Raw genomic sequence first — 20,058 nt, forward strand, 5'->3', positions numbered from 1 at the left:
GAATTAGACTTAAACATACTTCTTAAGCTAAAGCTAAGACAAGACTAAACACACTTCATAAAAATCTCTTACAAAGTGAAGTGTTTCTCTAAAGCTAAAATTATGTTTTACTCAAACAACATTTTATCAAGCAAACGTCTTGTAATTATATGATCTAACGAAAGACACTAAACGATATCAAAAAACATTTATAAGAGTCTAATCAATATAATGTCTAAGAAGAAAGCAAGGATAAAAGATAGACATCTAATGAAGAGAAATATTATTCAGACTACTGCTAAACGATAGAAAACTCCTAACAGAGTATCCAAACATTTTTGTGTCTGAACTGAAACAACATATGCATGATCAAAAGATAAAGCATCTTAAATAATACACCGTCTAATGTATAGCTGCTAAATGATATAGCCTTTGAAGAAGTATATAATGTTTTATATCATCTAATGATTATACATATTGTATGTTTTACCATCAAACGATGCATTAATTAAATGATGTTGACATATGCAAGAATGCTCTGAACAAATAATTTACTTTACAATCGTCAACAAATAAAACATTTAATACTATACGAAAAAAATGCTTTTGTGCTTGCATGCTTTGTTCTCTTTATCTATGTATACGTAGGAAATGAAAATGCCAAGCTTTATTTGAAAGCTCTAAACAAAGAGACATTGAGAAATAAGAATGTATCTTCAAATCCTCTAGTCCAGAAGGACTATACAAGCTATTCACGTGAGAAAGCACTGCTACTCTACAACATAGACTCGAGTCTGATAAGCTATCGAAAAAGGCTATGAAGCTTATCTTAAAATTAACTCAATGTCCAATGGTCACCTCTAAAGAAAGCCTATATAAAGAAGATAATCTAAAGAGAAGTATAAGTTGAAGTAGAAGAAAAGAAAAGTGAAAAATAAAAGAGAGAAAATAAGAGACAAAAAGAGAGAGAGAGTATGCACAATAAAGATCATTAAATATTAGTTCTACTCTATCTCAATGCTTATATCGTCTGATGCTCTTCAATTTGAGAGAAATGATGAAAGCAAGCTGAAGTAAGAGAAAATATGAAGAAAAAGCTATCATCACATCTACCCTTTTACTTTATCTCCAAGCCTACAACGTTTGATGCTTCTAGAACGAAAGGTAGAGAAGAATAAAAGAGAAGAAGAAAAAGGAGAGAAGAAAAGAAAAGAAGGAAAAAGAATATGAAAGAGAAGAACAAAGAGTTGTTAATGAGTATCTTATCTGAAGTCTATCACCAAGCTTACAATGCCTAATGCTCATTTAAAAGATCAGAATAGAAGAAAAGAGAGAAAAAACTTCATGAGCTTATATCGTCTAATGTTTTTCAACATACGAGAAAGAACTTCATGACTTCACAAACTGTTTTATATTGTATTAATCCTCTCCATGAGAGTTTATTCAATCTGTATTTGTAACCAAAGACTAACTATGTTTGTATCGAAACACTCATATTAATCTTGTAGTAGTCAGGTTAGACTAGGGAACTGAGAGTGGTTAATAATACTTGGGGACCAGGAGTGGTAATACTCAATAGCCAGAGTGGGTAAACTCTGACTAGTTAGGATTGACTAGGGGAATCATAAGTGGTTTATAATACTTAGATTAGTCATATAAACTTGGGACCAGGAACCAAAAGTAGGTTAAACTCGTTGTCATGGAACTGGTGAGTAAGATTTGTGGAACCCTTTAAAATTTCTTAAGAGAACTGGATGTAGCGTAGGTTGAGTGAATCAGTATAAAAGTTATGCTTTAGTGTCTCCCTTATTTAAAAGTTTTTATAAAGCCTTTTTGATATATCTCGTTTGTTTGTTAATCTTTAGAAAACCCATCATATGCCATTTGTGAAAAGTTTTGAAAAAACTATTTACCCCCTTCTAGTGTTTTTCTGTGCATTTCATCTTTCACCAGAGACATATAACATCAATCCCTCATATTCTCATATCGTGAAGTGATACTCATAAAAGAGATAAACAAAAACAAGAAAACACATAAGAGATGACAAAAACTAGTGCAAAAAAGGTTATTCTAAAACAATTATATCATATAAAAAATATGCTAATCATGGATTAAATACAATAAATCATATAGATACACACAAACAATTGACACTAGACTCAATTATCCGTTTACATGCCTTTGACGTTGGGTTTCACTGTAGGCATGCACTTGTAGTAGTACTTATGTTATGTAGAGTCATAAACTAATGGGTTATCACCCAACTACTTATAAGGTTAGTCCCATTTACACCTAGGACCTAATTGTCCAGTGGCTAGGACCTCTTGCGACTCTTACCACATAACTCATTCTCCTCTATTTGAATATAAATAGTTATTAAAGTTTAGAATACCTCCTTTACTAACCCCCAAAATGTCAATCCATGCACTAAGATCATCCCCACAAATAATTTCTTATTGAAATTCTCTCAACACCATCACCATACATCTCCACAACCATAATCATTAACTTAATTAATAATAAACAATATTATAAACATATATCATTTTCAACACAGATCTATTTCAAACAACCAAGAAGAAAAACAGATCCAACATGCAAATAGGAAAGTGGCACACAATGCCAAACCTTTCACAAAATGTGGAATTCAATGACAGTTTTTGCACTCGATGCCACTCTTCTCGCAAAAGTTGCGCTCAATTGTGACCTACTGCTGCCCAACATTATGGCATTTGCAAAATACGATTTTCAGTGCTACAAACTTGTGCTCAATAACCTGTAGCTAAAATGGTTCCAAACCTGCACAACGAGGTTGGTGCTGAGCACCAATTTGTCACCGTTCAACGCTATACCAGACATCACAAAGAATTTCTCTTTGAAATTCTCTCAACACCATCACCATATATACATGTCCACAACCATAATCATCAACTCAATTAATCATAAACAATATTATAAACATACATCAGTTTCATCACAAATCTATTTCAAATAACTAAAGAAGAAAAGTAGATCCAATGTACAAATTGGCATTCATAAGTGGCACCCAGTGCCAAACCTTTGATAAAAAGTGGCATTTAGCGATAGTTTTGGCGCTCAACGCCGTTCTTCTCACAAAATTTACGCTCAACGGTGATTTGCTGCTGTCCAACATCAAGGCATTTGCAAAATACGATGCTCAGCTGTACAAACTTGCGCTCAACAACCTTGAGGTAAAATGCTCCCAGATCTACATAATGAGGTTGACACTTAGTGCTAGTTTGTCATCGTTGAATGATATAACAGACACCAACAAATGAAATTATGTGATTCGGAGAAATGGGACCTGTTCAATTGATCAATTTAGTATTTCTTTTCTGAGTACTTTAGGTAAAAACAATTTTCAATATTATGGCACTTACTAACTAGCTCAATTGCTCAAATTCTAATAATTCAACCATGCCATCCAAATTAATCATGCTCACCACAAATCAAATTCATAAAAAAAAAACAAGTAAAGTTCATTCTCAACATAACAATCAACCATCATCATGCATTTATCAATTTAGCAAAAACACTACAAAAGAATTAAAGACTAGTTTCCCTTACCTTGACAGTTTTTCAACAAAACCAAAGAGACAAAAGGCCTCCTAACTCGCAAATTAATTCAACTATACCAACAAAGACATTGATTAATAAAGATTCAAGAAACACATCACAAGAACACATGCGAGCAGAAAAAATCCTACATGCAACTAGATGAAACATAGGAAAAGCAATTGGAAACTAACTTACACGACGAAGAAACTAATCAATTCAAATTAAGGAACTCACCGCAAGGATTAATTTTATGGTCTCGATTCTTCAATAAAACGAGCATAGAGAAAGAAATCTCAAAGAGAAGTCATAAAATTTTAGAAAAGTGGTTATTAGAGAAATGGTGCTTTTTAAAATAATGAAACTTGTTCCTAACAAAACTATTTATATTAAAACATTATAATATTAAAATAATTGAGTCTCACTATTTTTAAACCACTCACATCTAAAATGTCATTTTCTAAATCTTTACAAAATTTGTTATTATTGATTTTTTTGAAAAATAAAAATATTATTGTAGAAAATACATGTGATCAATAATAATAAAAACAATGATAATATAATATTTTAAAATTTTAAACTTATCTTCTATTTCTCAATATTTTTCTACAAACAATTCTAATAAGTTTATTCCAAATTATATTATAAAATTAATGTTATAAAATTAAAATTTATTTACCCTTAAATTATTTTTTAGTTTTTTTTCACAAAGAAATTAAAATTTAATTTCAGCGTTTTTAGTTGATTATTTCAAATTATTTTTATCTTATTTTAATTTTTGCTATCTATTTAGAGAAATAATGTTCTAATAAGTCTATTTAAAGATTTTTTTTCTTTAAAAAGTATTATTTTGGAAAAAAACTGGTAAAAACTTCTAGAAAAAAGAATGCGTAAGTTAAAATATAAATTTTTTGTACAAGGTTTTCAAAAAATTATTTTAATTTGTATATCTGTTAATTTTAAGTTATAAAAAAATTTATTAGTTGTCAAAAGTGAATTCTGGGAGCAATTGAGGTGTTTGAAGGGGTGATTTCTCTTGTGGTTCAACGCAACAACGAGTTATTTTGGAGGAAAAACTATTGAGTTTTGAATTTGGTTTAAAAGAGATGTTGACCCAAAGGTCTAAGACTCAGTGCTCACAACCATGAAATTGCTGAGCACTGCAAAATGAAGCTAAGCAAGTGGTTTAGTGAAAAATCTTCAGCAGGTGATACATATTCTATTTCACATCATCTTTTAATATAATGTTGAGAATATCAGTAAGTCTAAGTCCCATATTAGATAAAAATAAGAAAATAGAACACTATATAAAAATGAAAAACTCATTAATCCAGTGATGTTTATTTCTTATATGATTGGATTCATGTCTCATTTTTATGTTTTTTCGATGAATCTCCTCTTCGATAGACCCAACACATAAGACATATATAAAGACAATGACGTCTACTTTCTTCAAGTTTTCTATTCCAAGAGAGGTTGTAGAATGGGTTACCAATTTTATTAGTTGAAATTCTTTGATATATTTCTTTTGATATATTTCTTTTTGGTGTATGTATGATATTGATCTATTGTTTAATCTATAAACTCAAGAATAGTCTCAATTCTCTCGTCATACTCATCTCAAACTTAATCTACATTAACTTAGATAATTATTCGGAAAGATTAATCAGAAGTACCAAATATAATGTTACTTACAAACAATAATAAAATAAAAAAGTGTAGTCTTTATATGCCATAGTAATGTTTACTTTTTTTTTTCTTCTAAAACCATTCTATGTAAGAAAGCACTTAGACAATAACACTACGCTCAAAAAGTTTGCTTTTAAGCCCTACAAATCTTTATTTAATTTAAAAACAAGATGCAACACTTTCAAACTTAGATTGGATCTCAAGTTTTACATTCATAGAGCTTCATTTTAATAAAGAAAAAAATTATAACTAATTAAAATATATTTAGACCAAGTGTTTTTCTAATTACGTTTCTTTTTCATGAAATATTTTATAAGTTCTTTACCTTCTTTTCATGAAATATTAGACTAAAGGTTCTATTGACCCTTTCTCTATTAAAATTAACATTGATTGACATCTAAGTATTAAAAAAGATCTATAATAATCAACAGTATACTGACAACAATTCTACATAAAACAAATTAGAATTTCTATAATAAAAACTTCTCCATAATTATTCAAGTTCACTAGTATACAATATAACTGTAATAACATTGCTGTTATGCTAACTCTGAAATACAATATAATTTAATACAAACATTCATATTATTTCCTCTCTCATGAACTTGCTCCAGGTAAGAAAAATGCCCTGGAAAAAGGGTCAAGTGATAGTTACCAATACATGGCCAACATGTCACCCACTTCTGCATATCATAACAGCACAGAACAGAGATGTTGCTTGCTTGAGGGAGCATATTAGCTTGAAACTTAACTAAGTTCTATATAAAAAATTATGCTTCTAGTGGCAATTCCTTGTAAGTGTAATTGATTCCTTGATCTCCATTAACCACATGCCCACTTCCTCTCAATATCCTGCATTATATCCATGAAATATGAAAATGGGAACAAAAGAAGTTGGATAATCTAACTATAAGCCTAGATTGGTGTTTGATTGACAAGTTTAAGAGTAATAGGTTGCTTCTTGAACATACTTTTTACATCATTCATTGCACTTTATTTGCAAAGGTTGTGGGGGAAGTATGTGTTTTTAGTACAATAGTTACCAAAAGAGACCCACAGAAAAAAAAAATTAAATTGAATCTTATTTCTATTTTCATCATTGAAACTAAAAATGAAAAGAGCTCATACCATCTGTTTGTCAACAAACCCTCTACTCCTACAGGACCTCGTGCATGAATTCGACTTGTGCTAATTCCAACCTATCAATAATTAATGGAACCAAATGAGAAAATAAAGTTACTGTTACTAACAGCAATGAGTTTTGTAGAAGATCATTACCTCTGCACCAAGGCCAAAGCGTGCTCCATCACAAAATCGTGTACTTGCATTGTGGAAAACAGCAGCACTATTTGTAGACAAGGCAAATTTCCATATGTTCCACAATAAGTATGAGGAAGAAACAAGAGTTATTCATAGTCAAGTTATCAGAGTTGTCATTAAGGAAACATGTGGCACCTTGTATGAAGAAAGTGAGATGAAAGGAAATATTTTTTGTGCACAAAAATAGATGATTCTATGAAATTTACAGACTGCACAGACTTTCAGACCTATGGATTGGTTTGGGTGCAATGGGATAGTAATGTTTATGAAATGGAATAATTTGTTAAAGATAAATTAATGCTAAATCATACTTAATAACTCAAATCTTGTGAGCTAGAAGAATGTAAATAGCAGTTGGAAAGAGACATTATTAATCTGTAGACATACCTGTCAACTTGACTTAAGAAAGCCTCAGCAACTTCACAATCTTCTGTAACAATGCATTCAGTATGAGCACTGCAAGAACAACAAAGAAAGTAAGAACAATTTTAAACACAATTGTGCTGATGAGAAGAGAATGGAATGAAAATTATTTGGAGGATCCTAACATACCTTCCATGTTCATGTATGTGGTTAATGGCATCAAATACATCTTCTACAATTTCAACTGTGCAAGCAAGTGAACTATACTCATGATGAAAATCGCTTGTTCCAACAATGTTTATTAAGCCACTAGCTCTTGGCCCACCGTACAGTTTAACACCTGCAAAACTTTTTCTCCTTTGTTCATGATAAGTCTTTTCTGATTGTGCAGCAAAATAATCTGCATGTTGCTTTTTCTACAAGAGTTTTATTTCTAGACTTAAATAACCCACAATATGTATTACACATGATTTTTCTTTGAAAAAATTGTTTCAACATAAAACAATTTCTCTGGTTTTTTGAACTCACTTGAATTCCCAAGACTAATATCATTCTCTGCATTGTGATTACTTTTTCTTCCCTTAACATGCACATTTTAGTTCTGATTCATTGTACAAGTATATCATGATATGATCTAATGATAACATATACGTGTGTGTATGTGTGTGTTATAAAACTAAAACAAAATCTCTTCTCATCCCATGAAGGGAATTGTTAAAATTCCAAATAAAACAAAATCTTCAGGTTAAATCAATGTTGTTTGTCATAAATCCATTTGCAATTGAAGTCATACCTTCACGTTGGAGTTCAAGGACAAGCTCATTAAGTCCACCATTATTTGATAGATCCTTGTGTACAAGAAGAGTTTCCTAAGAATACCAGAACAATAATATATTTTGATGAGCATAATCTATAAATTCCAATCACACCATACATACCAATTTAGTAAAACCCCAAAGGAGGGGAATGTTACATATGAACATGTTTTACTTAGTGAATTGTAAAGGATGTGCGAATGTTACCATTGCATTGCAGGCTGCAGGATAATCAGTCTTTGCATCTCTAATAATCTGTTTTGCCATATCAATATTAGCTGATTTGTCGACATATACATGACAAATTCCATCTGCATTACAAAAATAATAAATTCAACAAAAGATTTATATAAGAAATAGGAAACTTATATACAAGAACACTACCAGCATGTCCAAGAACAGGAATTTTTGTTGACTCCTTGATTTGAGAAACAAGTTTATTACTGCCTCTAGGGACCACAAGATCTATCACATCATCAAGCTAAGGAAGAGTATAGTTAGTGGCAAATCCTTGAAGAGAAATATTTTTTTAGGGATTTTATTAGAAGTATCCAACCTTAAGTAGGTATGGAATTTCATCTCTTGAATTCACAAGCCCAATAAGTTTGTCACCTACAGTATTTGGAATCACCGAAGTAATAACCTACAGTAAACAAAAATATGAAAGATAGAAACATATGCATGATTAAAATGATGACAAAGAAACAACAAGCAATTTTGGTCCAGATAAATCTTATCAAAGAAATGTCTCAATCAAAATCAATAAACAGTATAAACCTTGTGTAAGATTGCATTTGATCGTTGGGCTTCTTTTCCCCCTTTAAGCAGTAAACCATTCCCACTTCTAATTGCCAATGCAGCTATCTGTTAATCCATTTAGCCATACCACTAAAAGATCAACACCCAAAACTAAACTTTCAAAAGAGCATACTTATAGTCAAAAGATTGAACAAATCAACATTACATGTCATAGTGAAACAACAATCAACTTATACTACATTGATATAATTTGTAATCATGTTCAGATCATTTCTCCTTTAACATAATTTATTGAAGATGGAAGGAAGATAAGAAGGAATAATAATCTTAAAATAACCTGCACAAGGGCATCAGGTCGAGACTCGAATATAACCAGAAGGACTCCCAAAGGACATGAAATTTTCTCCAGGATGAGTTTATCTGCTATCTGAGAAAAGAGAACAATAATCCTCTTGTCACAATGAGTTTTGAACAATAGAACATTTAAAAACATATGGTACAATTTTCAGTCAAAACAATGGTTATAATGTGTTATCAAATCAAGACTAGTGAACATATATTCCCTGATCCATTCTAGAATTTGTTACTTTACCAAATACTGGAAACATGTAAATTGGGTTTCATATTTCAACATGGTGTCACAAATATGAAATATACACTATAACTCATTGGTGGCTGCAAAGCAGAATTTGGAGGGTAAAAGAAAAATAATTTTTGACCTCTGTTCTTTTTAAAATTTGACCAATTGGTTCTTCCATAGCTGCCAACATTCGCACAGACTTTGCAAGCTTAGAGATCTGTAAAGTACAAAGATAGAGGTCAGATTAAAACAGACTTAGAAAAAAAAAATTCATAAGAGATGCTTTGGAGCATGAGAGATCTGTGTTTCACAATAACAACAAAGAAAATCATGCATCTTATCATTCTCATGCCTTCTCATGCTTCAGGGTTAAACGTGATATCAACGAATTTTCATATCCAGCAGCCACAGCATCAGCAACATCAGCTTCATTCTCAAGACTTATTGCACTTGCATTTTTCTCCAATGCATCAGCAATTGCCAATAATATTTTACTCCTTTCTTCAGATTTGAGGATCTGATACAAAAAACATCAATATAATTCTAAAGCTACCCTAATTCAATTCATTGCGTTGAGAAGTAACAAGTGCAGTAGTAGCAATAATAGAAGAAATAGTCTGAAGTTTATATTGACAATATGGTAGAAATAGTAGCACAAATCACTATGTAAAACATTTATAATGGTCAAAGTAAGGTAATCATACAAGACAGATAATTTTTCTGTTTATTATTTAATAAGCCTTAAATTGGTCCTTCAAAGAATCTAGCAACAATTTATTAGATGGAATAAAATGTTGATATGGTATCATTGGAAGACCAATTTAGGAATTACTCAACATGCAACTGTGTATTCACCTGAAGTCTTCTAGAACTCACACGTGCTGAAACTGCCATTTCACGTGCAGTCTCTTCCTTTATATTGCTCCATAAATGAGCATCTTTATGAAAGACAGTACCTATTCTTTCCCCTTGAAGTACTCGTATGATGTTGTTTGTAGCATAGCCACTTCAAGAGAAGTTAAAATATAATACGAAGTTAGTCAAATCCAAAATCCTAATCTATACTTTCAATTCTGCTTTACCTCCAAATTATTAGTCACAACAAAAATTAGAATCCTTTTCATCCTTTTCTCCACTTTTTTCTTTCTAACATATCCACGAGCTTCCATAAATAGCATGATAGAAACAAGCATTTTACTTATTTTAAGCTCATGAAGACTATTGGATATAATTTATACTTTAACATAGTGGAATATATATCTATATTCCCTTATCTTCGCATATGATATCCATAAATTAGATGTTATATCAAAAGGGGGCAAAGGAACATATCAATTGATGCATCTTCACAACAAAGAAAAAGGAAGAATCCTTTGCAGACCACTTCACAAGAGAATCTAATTCAAACCATTCTTTTTGGATGTTGAATTCATGGTTTAAAATTTAGCATAAGTAGGTTACTCCCCAATGCTCCCAAAAAAAAATGAATCAACCAAAACAGTTTATGTAGTGGTGTATTAAAAAATGTGAAATTAAAAGTAATTATTTTGGTGAAAGTATTATGCTATATGACTAAAAGAGCTAAACAAAAATGAAAAGTACCTAGTTATAATGACAGGGATACCAGCATGAGCAGCACAAACTGCAGCATTAACTTTAGCAGTCATACCGCCTCTGCCCAATCTTGACTTGTCTCCAAAAGTAATTTCCCCTTGATGTTTCTCCTTTACATACGTGTGGATCAACTTTGAGTTTGGGTCACTTGGAGGACCACTGTAAAGGCCCTCAACATCACTCAATAAAACAAGGAGATCAGCTTTAAGTTCTAAGGCTAAAAGTCCAGCCAAACTGTCATTGTCCCAGAAAATACCAGAAGAATCCTGCACACAGTACTTGCAATTTAAGATGATCACATTAGATTTTACAAATTCATCAATCATATAGCCAAACCCACCTGGTGAGACTTGGCTTGTTTTGCTTTTGTTAATCAAATTAACATATTGTTGCAACAAACATATTTTTTTGTCATACCATCTCAACAAACTAAGATAGTAATCCAAAGAAAAAATCTAAAACATTTTAAAATAAAAAATAGAGATAATTCAAATGAAACAGAGGAGGAAAAATCAGCCTACCTCATATGGTGCTTTCCTAGTACTAACAGCATCATTTTCATTGAAAATGGGGATAACCCTTAAATCTAACAATGCGTTCACTGTGTCTGAAAGTTGTTTTCTGAAGCCAGCATCCCTAAAAAATCCATCATTCACAAGAAGTTGGGAAGAAGTCACATCAAGCTGCACCGAGAAAAATCTCATATCAGCATCAATATGCAGAAAACAACAAAATCATTTGAAAATGCAGTAACTAAAGAAAAGAAAACACTTATATTGGACCAAGCAACTCAGTTTTGTCGCAACCTGGCTGAACATCGTATCATAGAGAGCCATGAGACTACTTTGTCCAACAGCAGCACATGCTTTTCCATCAAGCTCACCTTGTGGCTTTTGAAGATCAGAAAAACTGTATCACAAGCAAACAATTTCTTTCAGGTTAATCATTCTCACCTTCAATTAACAGAAAGTGAACAAGTTTTCATTAGCTACTTCATTCCTACCCGGATTCACTCTTAATCACACAAATGGGTCTGAAACTTCCAGTGATAAAATGCTTGTAGGGGTTTAAATTATCAAAGTACTTTAACTATGACGACAAAAATGTGTGAAATCCATTATTGATTAACAAAATTTTCATGGCAAAGGAAATGGCAAAATATAATTTTCATTGAAAAAGATACACAATCATCACAAAAGATGATTTATAGGAACCTGCTATTGGCCAATTTGCGATATCTAAGTCTTTGCCTGCCAAGGCCAACAGCACCTGAAGTTACCAGTATGACTTCAAATCCTTGAGAGCTAAGTTCTTTAAGCTGCCACAATTTCATTGGAAACACAAATTTAAGTCACATATATACAAAATACATTACAATTTAGATATGTAACCCTAAAATTTTCTTTTCAATACCTGCTCACAAAGAGCTCCAATTCTACCCAGTGCTAATCTTCCATCACTTCGAGTAACAACAGCTGTCCCAACCTTCATTGAAGATCATGCACCAAACAAAATTTGTTAATAACATAAATAATGCAAGTAGAACATAAAACAAGTAAATCTGCAGAAAAGTAAAAAAGAATCATGCAGAATGGCTAATCAGTAAGTTAGTAACTTAAAGAAAAACGAACTAACATCTCAACATACATAAGAAAATAGATTATGTCATGTTGATTTTATTATAATCTGTTCGAAAATAAAGATTGTTTATTAAATTTTACCTATCAAAAATATTTATTAATATTGTTTAAGGGATGACAACATGAAATTTAAAACACTCTAAGAATATATATATTTTTTATATTACCAAGGTTTAGATTTAAATACACTGTTCTAAACTTAAGACAGGCAAACAAAATATCTTCTCAACATAATTTAGTTTTATATAGTTAATTTTTTTTAACATAATTAATCTTGTTTTTTATTAATAAATTATGACTATTATTTATACTATACTCATAATAGAATGAAACTGATAACTAATATTTGTATTCTTATTTAACAAAACACTGTTTAATTTATGTTTCAATCATATGCGCTTTTTCTTGTGAAAAAAATAAAATATCAATTTTATAATTATTAAATAAAAAATGTTATTGGATTTTGATAAGCTATGTTCATAAAATGAATAATTTTTTATATTTTATCACATGTAATTTTTTATTAGAAATAGTTAATTAAGTTTAAAAATATTTAAATAAAACAATAAAGTAATGAGATATATAGGTAAATAGTAAAATTGACAAATAGTTATATAACGGTTACAAAATTATTATTATAATAATGAATCCTTAATTATAAATATAGATTAATTATTATAAACATAAATATTTTTATTATTAATTATATATATTGGTGATGTCAGTGTTGGGCGAGTGTGAAAATGCAGTCGGAAGGATTCTTTATATTATTTCTTTTACGTACCTTCATATACACTAATTTTTAATATATTTTAAAATATTTAACTAATATATATTTTAAAAATGAAAGTAACATTAAAAAAGTAATATATTTTAAAAACAGAAACAACAACATAATTAGTATAAAGTCAAAACATATTCTAATACCAGAAAAATATACGAAAAAATTTATATTATTGTCCATATTTATTTTACAAGTGTTCTAAATATTATTTCCATTGTCATCTATTATAATATAAAATATCATCTTATTTATATTTAACTTACTAACAAGTGTCTTAAATATTCATTTTTTTTTTACTTATATTTATTTTATTACTTTAAATCACCAAAGAATTAATTTAATCTTACTTTTAAATTTTAATTTTTTTTAATATAATATATATTTTTTAATATATAAAAAAAACACACCAACAAATACCTACGTATACAACTACGTATTTCATAGATGTCAGAGTTTAGATATTCAAGAGCCTGCTACGTGTAAAACTAGCCTTTGTGGGCCCCACAAATCACGATGTTGTTGTGTTTCGAAATCTCACACCACTAACATTTACACGTCATCTTCATATGCGAGTTCGAATTGAAAAAAATGGAAAATTATGTCAATTCATCAGGTTTTACAAAACAATATATATGGATAACCTTTCAAAAATATATAAACAAACAATATAATTTTCTTCATAAAAATATTTCAAAATAAATAACCTTTTAAATTTTTATCCAAACATACTATGTGAAACAAAGTTTTCATATTACTTTATAGTATTTGATTTTAAAAATCATTTGAAGTAGGGTTTAAAATTAAATTATAGCAATGATTTATAATATTTGTTTTATTTCAATACTTTAATTTAAATATTTTTTCTCTTTCTAAAATTAAGTAACTCATTTACTTTTAATTATAACACTGTATGACTATTTTATGTTACTTTTAATTTTAACAAAAATATATAATGTTTAAACAAAAAGTTAAAAACTGACCAAAACCCTAAAAGTATTACTGTTTAACACATACTTTTATTTATAAAATATAAATATATGTAAAAACATTTTTATATACCATCTTAAAGTAAATAACTGGCTTAATAACATTCATCTAAAAATTATTTTTGAATTATTTGATGTTTATCATATTGATACTTTTGCTTTTTGTTTTTCAAAAATGCACTAGTAAGCATGTCAATAATAGTCCTTTTCATCTTAGTTTTTGTTTGTATGCAATAAAAAGAAAAGAAAGAAAGAAAGTGAAGACTCGTAACATTCTGTATATAGTCTTCTTGAAAAGAGTAAAAAAAAAACTATATGATAAAATAAACATGCATTTTCTCTTTTAAAATAGACTCATAACTCAAAAATATTTTATCAATTTAAAACAAAAATAAATATGAAAATAGAAACGAAATAAATATGTACATATATATATATATATATATATATATATATATATAGTTAATATATATCCTTATAGTTAAATATAATTTAAAATAATGAATTTAATTTATATTGATGTTTCTCAATGCATGTGTTATCTGCTTTATATGAAAATACATTTAAAAAAGTTTATTTTGTTATTTTTTATTTTAACTCAAATGAAAACAAACTCCTAAAACATAGAGTCGATTGTAAGATACATCGTAAGAGACAAATAACATGTGCAACAGAATATTTAATAGAAATTAAAAGAAAACAAGTTGTAAACTAAAATTTCAACCTTATTTTTTTAAAATTTAATAAATAAATTATATCACTCTATACACAAATAACAAATTCATAAAGAACATTTCTCAGCTTTCTAAAAATGTCATATTCATAACAAAAAAAAACTCGAAAATCAAGTAAAACAAAATCACTACACCCATTACAGTGATGCTAAAATCATAGCATAGCACTTCTGATATTGAAGTTTGAACAAAGAAACCTAAAATTATAGAAAGGTTTCAGTTTTTATGATTGAAAACCGGAAATTTAAAAAATTGTTTGAGAATTTGGGATAGAAAATAATATGGCGAAAAGAATGAAGAAAGAAAGAGTGAAAAATGGAAAAAGTGCACCTTTACAATGAGACGCTTGACCTTGGAGACGAAAGTTCTGGAAGGATCGATGTTAGCGGAGAACTGAGTTTGGAAGAGCGAGTTGAGGTGAGTTAACGCGGTTCCGTTGACGAGGGGTATTTCAGGGGGTTTGGTTTTGGTGCCATTTTGGTGAAATTCCATTGTTAGAGAGACTGAGACGAAAGAAGAAGAAGAAGAAGAAGAAGAGCCACAGAGATGTGAAGTTCTGTTCAAATGATAAGGGCTTTTAAAGGCATGCACAGGGTTAATAATTTTTATTTTTTAGTTTTTATTTTATTTTTTCTTAATAATTTGCAATATTTTTCTGAATTTGGTAACCACCAAAATTTCCGACTACTACGGCATCTTCATTGGAGTTTTTTTGCCAATGGAGTTGTTGAGTGTGTGAGAAGGAGTTAATTTCTTATCATCATATCATCTCACATTTAAATTTTTAATTCATGTTTATAAGTAGAGATTATTGGTATAAGATTTTTATTTTTGGGTTAATTAGGAATTTTTGAGAGGAGATGTTTTATTCTTTTTAATTTTCAGCTAAAAAAAATTAGCAGTGAATGAGATGATGAAGCTGTTGCATTGCCAAACTGTGAAACTATAATGATATATTAACGTAAAATTATAAAGAATATGAGAGTGATTCCCATGCAAATATTTATTGATGTCAAGACGTTGTAACGCTTTCGGAATAAAAAAATAGAAATAGAATTAATATTGGTATTAATTGAGAAATAAAGGGAAAATAAAAAGTGCTTGATGGAAAATAAAAAGAAACAAAAATAAAGGGACGTATAGTAAAATATGCAAAAATCAGTTAAAAAACCTCGAATAAGAAAGTTTATAAATACATTTGAATTTGATTTGAGTTTATCTCAACATTGTTTTACTTTTTAAATGTTTTAATTGGATAATACAATTTAAATTCGGTGAGTTTTAATTTTTCTCATTTAAATCAAATAATTTAATTACCACAAAAATTGAATTTTTTTAAATATATTGATAACATGTTGTAATCAATCTTGATTTATGTTAATTTTTGGTTAAAGTTTCCTAATTTTTTTTTATTTTATATTTGTAAAACTCTTTCTTTATTTACATTAAATGAGATCATTTTTAAGTAATGAAATGTTAAATAGGGTCAAAATCCAAGTAAAACATATTAGATCAGATTCATGTAAGGTTGAGTCGAGTCAAACCTAGTTGACTTGAGTGCAACGCAAGTTAAGTCGTTTTAGGCCCAATTTGAGCTAAGTAGATCTAGGTCCTAATTTAGAAACATTGGCTTAGACTCACATCAAATCAAGATGCTCCATACCTAGGTCAAACCAAATTTGTTGGAGCCTATGTTGAATTGAGTTGAGTTTGGTCTAATTCCAACTAAGTTGCTCTAGGTCTAGGTCTTATTGAGTTGGCTTGGGCCCATGTCGAGCCAAGTAAGTCCATGTCTAAGTTGAGTTGAGTTAGGGAACCCAGAGAAAGTTAAGTTAGGTGGATTCATATTCATTTGAGTCAACACTAACCCATGTTCAATTGAGTTGCGCAAGGCCTAAGTATATTTTTAGTTCAATTAAAACTAGGCTAGACCTAGCTTGATAAAGGCTAGGTCAAGCCAAGCACATGTCCATATGAGTTGGCTTGGGCTAGGTCGAGTTGAGTTGACCTAGGTTTAATCAAGTAGAGTCAGCTTGGGTCAATTAAGCCAAACTAACCAAGGCCTAGGTCTAGTTGAGTTGACTTGGGTCCAAGCCATATTAATTCATAGAAGAATCATATTTAGTTACGTTAGGATGGGTCCAATCAAGTCAAGTTTTGATAGGCTTTTTCTCAAGCTAGGTTGGGCCAGAGCATGATGATGAGACCATGAAGGTGAGATTGGCACGAGAGCAATGGGTGGATGTAGAGGATGCTCTCGGTTTGTGAGTGTTTGTGGTGGGATAGAGGTGTTTGATGGTTCTCTTGAGAGGTTGGGCCAACTCTAGAGAAGGATGAGTAGAGGAGACCACATGGGATGCTCTAGCCTTGAATTGAGATAAGATATGGTTGCATAAATATTTTGGCAACATAACATTATAATTCTCAAAGTGGATTTACATATGGAGAGACACCTCTATTTATAAAACTCTATTTTGCACCAAACCCTAAAAATCTTATCTTGGTGAAGGAGAGCTTGACATATGGTAGTCTAATTTTTAGAAAAATTCTCCACTATGTGGAAAGCCACTTGTTTAAAAGTTCTCCACTAGGAAAATAATACATAATCACTGCCTTTGTAAGAAAATTCTCTACTAAGAGGTTGCCATGTGGAAAACCACTTCAGCAAAAGTTCCCCACTGGGAATATGACACATGATCACTACCTTTATAAGAAAACTCTTCACTAAAAGTTTGCCATGTGGACACCATGTCTCATGTGGGACACCCTTCACTAAGCTAGAGTTACAAAATTAAACACCCAAGATTAGTTTAAGCTAGGCACACATATTACCCTACAACTTAAGCAAGACTGTTCAAAAACCCTACAATACTTAACTCTTAATACAAGATTTAAATACTCCTAATCTATTATAGGTGTTGCATGATGACTTAAGAGAGAGAGAGAGAGAGAAAACTTTGCTTCCTCTTGCATAGAACCTCTTCTTGAATGTTCTTGGGGCATGGCTAAGGGGTATGACATCAAGTTCGGTCTAGTTTAGCTCAAGCCATATCCATATTGGGTTGGGCTTAGGTGGGACTGAGACAAATTGGGTTAGATTTGGCCTATTAGCATTAGACACTGGAAAACCTAACATATATTTGATAGTAAGCAGATTTTGATGATAACAAAATATATAATGAAACAAGGAAGATAAGTTGATATAATAATATTCCATGATAACTAAAGATGATTTGAATATATTCTTAAATAAGAACTAGACGTAGAGAAGTATAACTAGGTCAAAGACCATGCTAGATGCTCATAGATAACTATCAGGCGACCATGTCCTTACTATGAATATATATATATATATATATATATATATATATATATATATATATATATATATATATATATATATATATATATTGGATTATTGGTTATTCAATAAGTGAAAGCAAAAGCATAACTAGTATAGAGAAAGCTAAAACTTGAACTCTGAAGCAAACACGAGAAAGTGAAGCTTAGACGAGCTCAAGTCAAAAGTGTTACATTAAAAAAGTTACAAGGTGTTAGATGACTGAAGTCATTAAACGTATTCGGTAGTACAAGACTAGGTTGAAGGTGTGATAGCAATCCTTGGCTAGGTTTGGGCCAAAGCTAGGAGATATGCATGGAGGGGTGTTTCCTTGGATGAATGGTGCAGAAATGTGGTGGTAAATGGTCCAAGGATGATGAGTTAAGGTGTGGATATGGTAGAAGCTCACGACCTCTTGGAGATATGGTGTTGATGGTGTAGTGTTTGGTGGGTCCAAGAGAGGTTAAGTCAACTCAAGAAGGAAGGTAACTAGATGAGTCTCATAAGTTGCTCTAGTCTTGATCTAAGATGATTAATATGGCAAAAAAATGGACAGCATAACATTACTCAACATCAAAGATGAAAACATGATAGGAGACATCTCTATATTTATAGGCTAAGGATGTCTCCTAAAAACCCTAAAAGAATGATCTCACACCTTTGCTCTCAATGGCAAAAACTGAGGCCTTCTAAGGAGTGAACAAGTGTCCACAAATCCTCTCCAATGATGGGAGAACATGTGGCCACTAACAAAACACAATCTCGTCCATTCCTAGAGTGTCATGTGGCAATTTCTAAAGCTAAATCCTCTCCAATGGAAGCATGATACATGACACATACTTTCCCCACATTTTTATCCACATTTCTTTCTGTTATAAATAGAGCAGTCTATATGTCTATATATATATATATATATATATATATATTACAAGAAAGATTAACTTCATAGTTTTGATTATATTCAATAATAATGATTATTTTTAAGCCATCATCTTTCGAAAGCAACATTTTCCAAAGTATTCTTTAGATATATTTAAATATAGTGTATAATCATTCGTTGCATTTTGAAAACTAAACAAACACTTAATTAAAAGAATGTTTGACTTTTATTAAGACTGTTTGTATCGGTTACATTACTGTCAAAAGGACAGTAATCAGTTTTTTATTGTTTGGTTTTCTTTTGTTATGTTAGTTTTCCCTTTTCCCCAAGGAGCTCTATAAATAGAGCTTCCCCCATCTCATTTTGTAAGAAAACAAACGGTGAAAGTTTCAAATTTACAGAAATAAACAAAGATAATATTTTTCTTACCTTTCTCGTTGTCCTTATCAAGATCGCCTTCTTCCTCTATCGTAACCGTCGTGATCCAAAGGTGCTAGAGGACTCTGCTCAGCTTCTTCCTCCATCGTCCAGAAGAAGCTTTGAGTGCCTTATCTCTCTGTCGCAAAAATAGATTTGTCTCATCTGCCAGCAAAGAAGCATCAGAGATATTTTTATCTCTTTTTCGGGCCAGAAATGAGTTAGGCCACTTTCTTAAGTCATAAACAGTGTTGGGCCATATTTTAATATGGTATCAGAGCAGGTCTAATACATGCTTTGCTTCCGCTACCTCAGTTACTGTTCTTGGTATCTTCTTGGGTTGATTCTTGATTTCTTTTCTTGCTTCCTGCTTACATGGATCAGATGGATCAGTCAGCTAACCCAACCAGTCCCTTCTACCTATACCCAGGGGAGAACCCAGGACTCACTCTCATCACTCAGGTTTTAAATGAAAACAATTACTCTTCTTGGAGCAGAAGCATGAGAAGGGCTCTGCTTTTCAAGAATAAAATTAAATTCATTGATGGGTCTATCAAGAAACCTCAAAGAAGTCAGGCTTTA

At 30.7% G+C, this 20,058-nt stretch overlaps 1 protein-coding gene across 1 annotated transcript; it reads right to left on the reverse strand.

The window, feature by feature from the left end:
* Positions 1-5,711: 5,711 nt before the first annotated feature.
* LOC106774140 (delta-1-pyrroline-5-carboxylate synthase) lies at positions 5,712-15,400 on the reverse strand. The gene is made up of 20 exons (XM_014661008.2): positions 15,170-15,400; positions 12,109-12,180; positions 11,910-12,013; positions 11,502-11,604; positions 11,217-11,378; positions 10,684-10,961; positions 9,937-10,087; positions 9,434-9,598; positions 9,221-9,298; positions 8,839-8,928; positions 8,520-8,606; positions 8,299-8,385; positions 8,127-8,223; positions 7,950-8,053; positions 7,721-7,796; positions 7,117-7,267; positions 6,952-7,020; positions 6,523-6,589; positions 6,373-6,443; positions 5,712-6,096 (listed from the first exon to the last, which is right to left on the reverse strand). Exons 1-20 carry the CDS (start codon positions 15,329-15,331, stop codon positions 6,015-6,017), a joined length of 2,256 nt encoding a protein of 751 aa, XP_014516494.1. The 5' UTR covers positions 15,332-15,400; the 3' UTR covers positions 5,712-6,014.
* Positions 15,401-20,058: the final 4,658 nt, after the last annotated feature.

Source organism: Vigna radiata, chromosome 9 (assembly GCF_000741045.1).
Source record: "Vigna radiata var. radiata cultivar VC1973A chromosome 9, Vradiata_ver6, whole genome shotgun sequence".
In the NCBI taxonomy this organism is placed as follows: domain Eukaryota; kingdom Viridiplantae; phylum Streptophyta; class Magnoliopsida; order Fabales; family Fabaceae; genus Vigna; species Vigna radiata.

Excerpts from the sequence above, each read along its gene's own strand:
- LOC106774140 (XM_014661008.2), bottom strand. The coding sequence starts at position 15,331 with ATGGAATTTCACCAAAATGGCACCAAAACCAAACCCCCTGAAATACCC. Across the intron at positions 12,181-15,169 it reads TCAAGCGTCTCATTGTAAAG|GTTGGGACAGCTGTTGTTAC; the intron begins GTGCACTTTTTC and ends TCTTCAATGAAG. Across the intron at positions 8,929-9,220 it reads AAATTTTAAAAAGAACAGAG|ATAGCAGATAAACTCATCCT; the intron begins GTCAAAAATTAT and ends CTCTTTTCTCAG.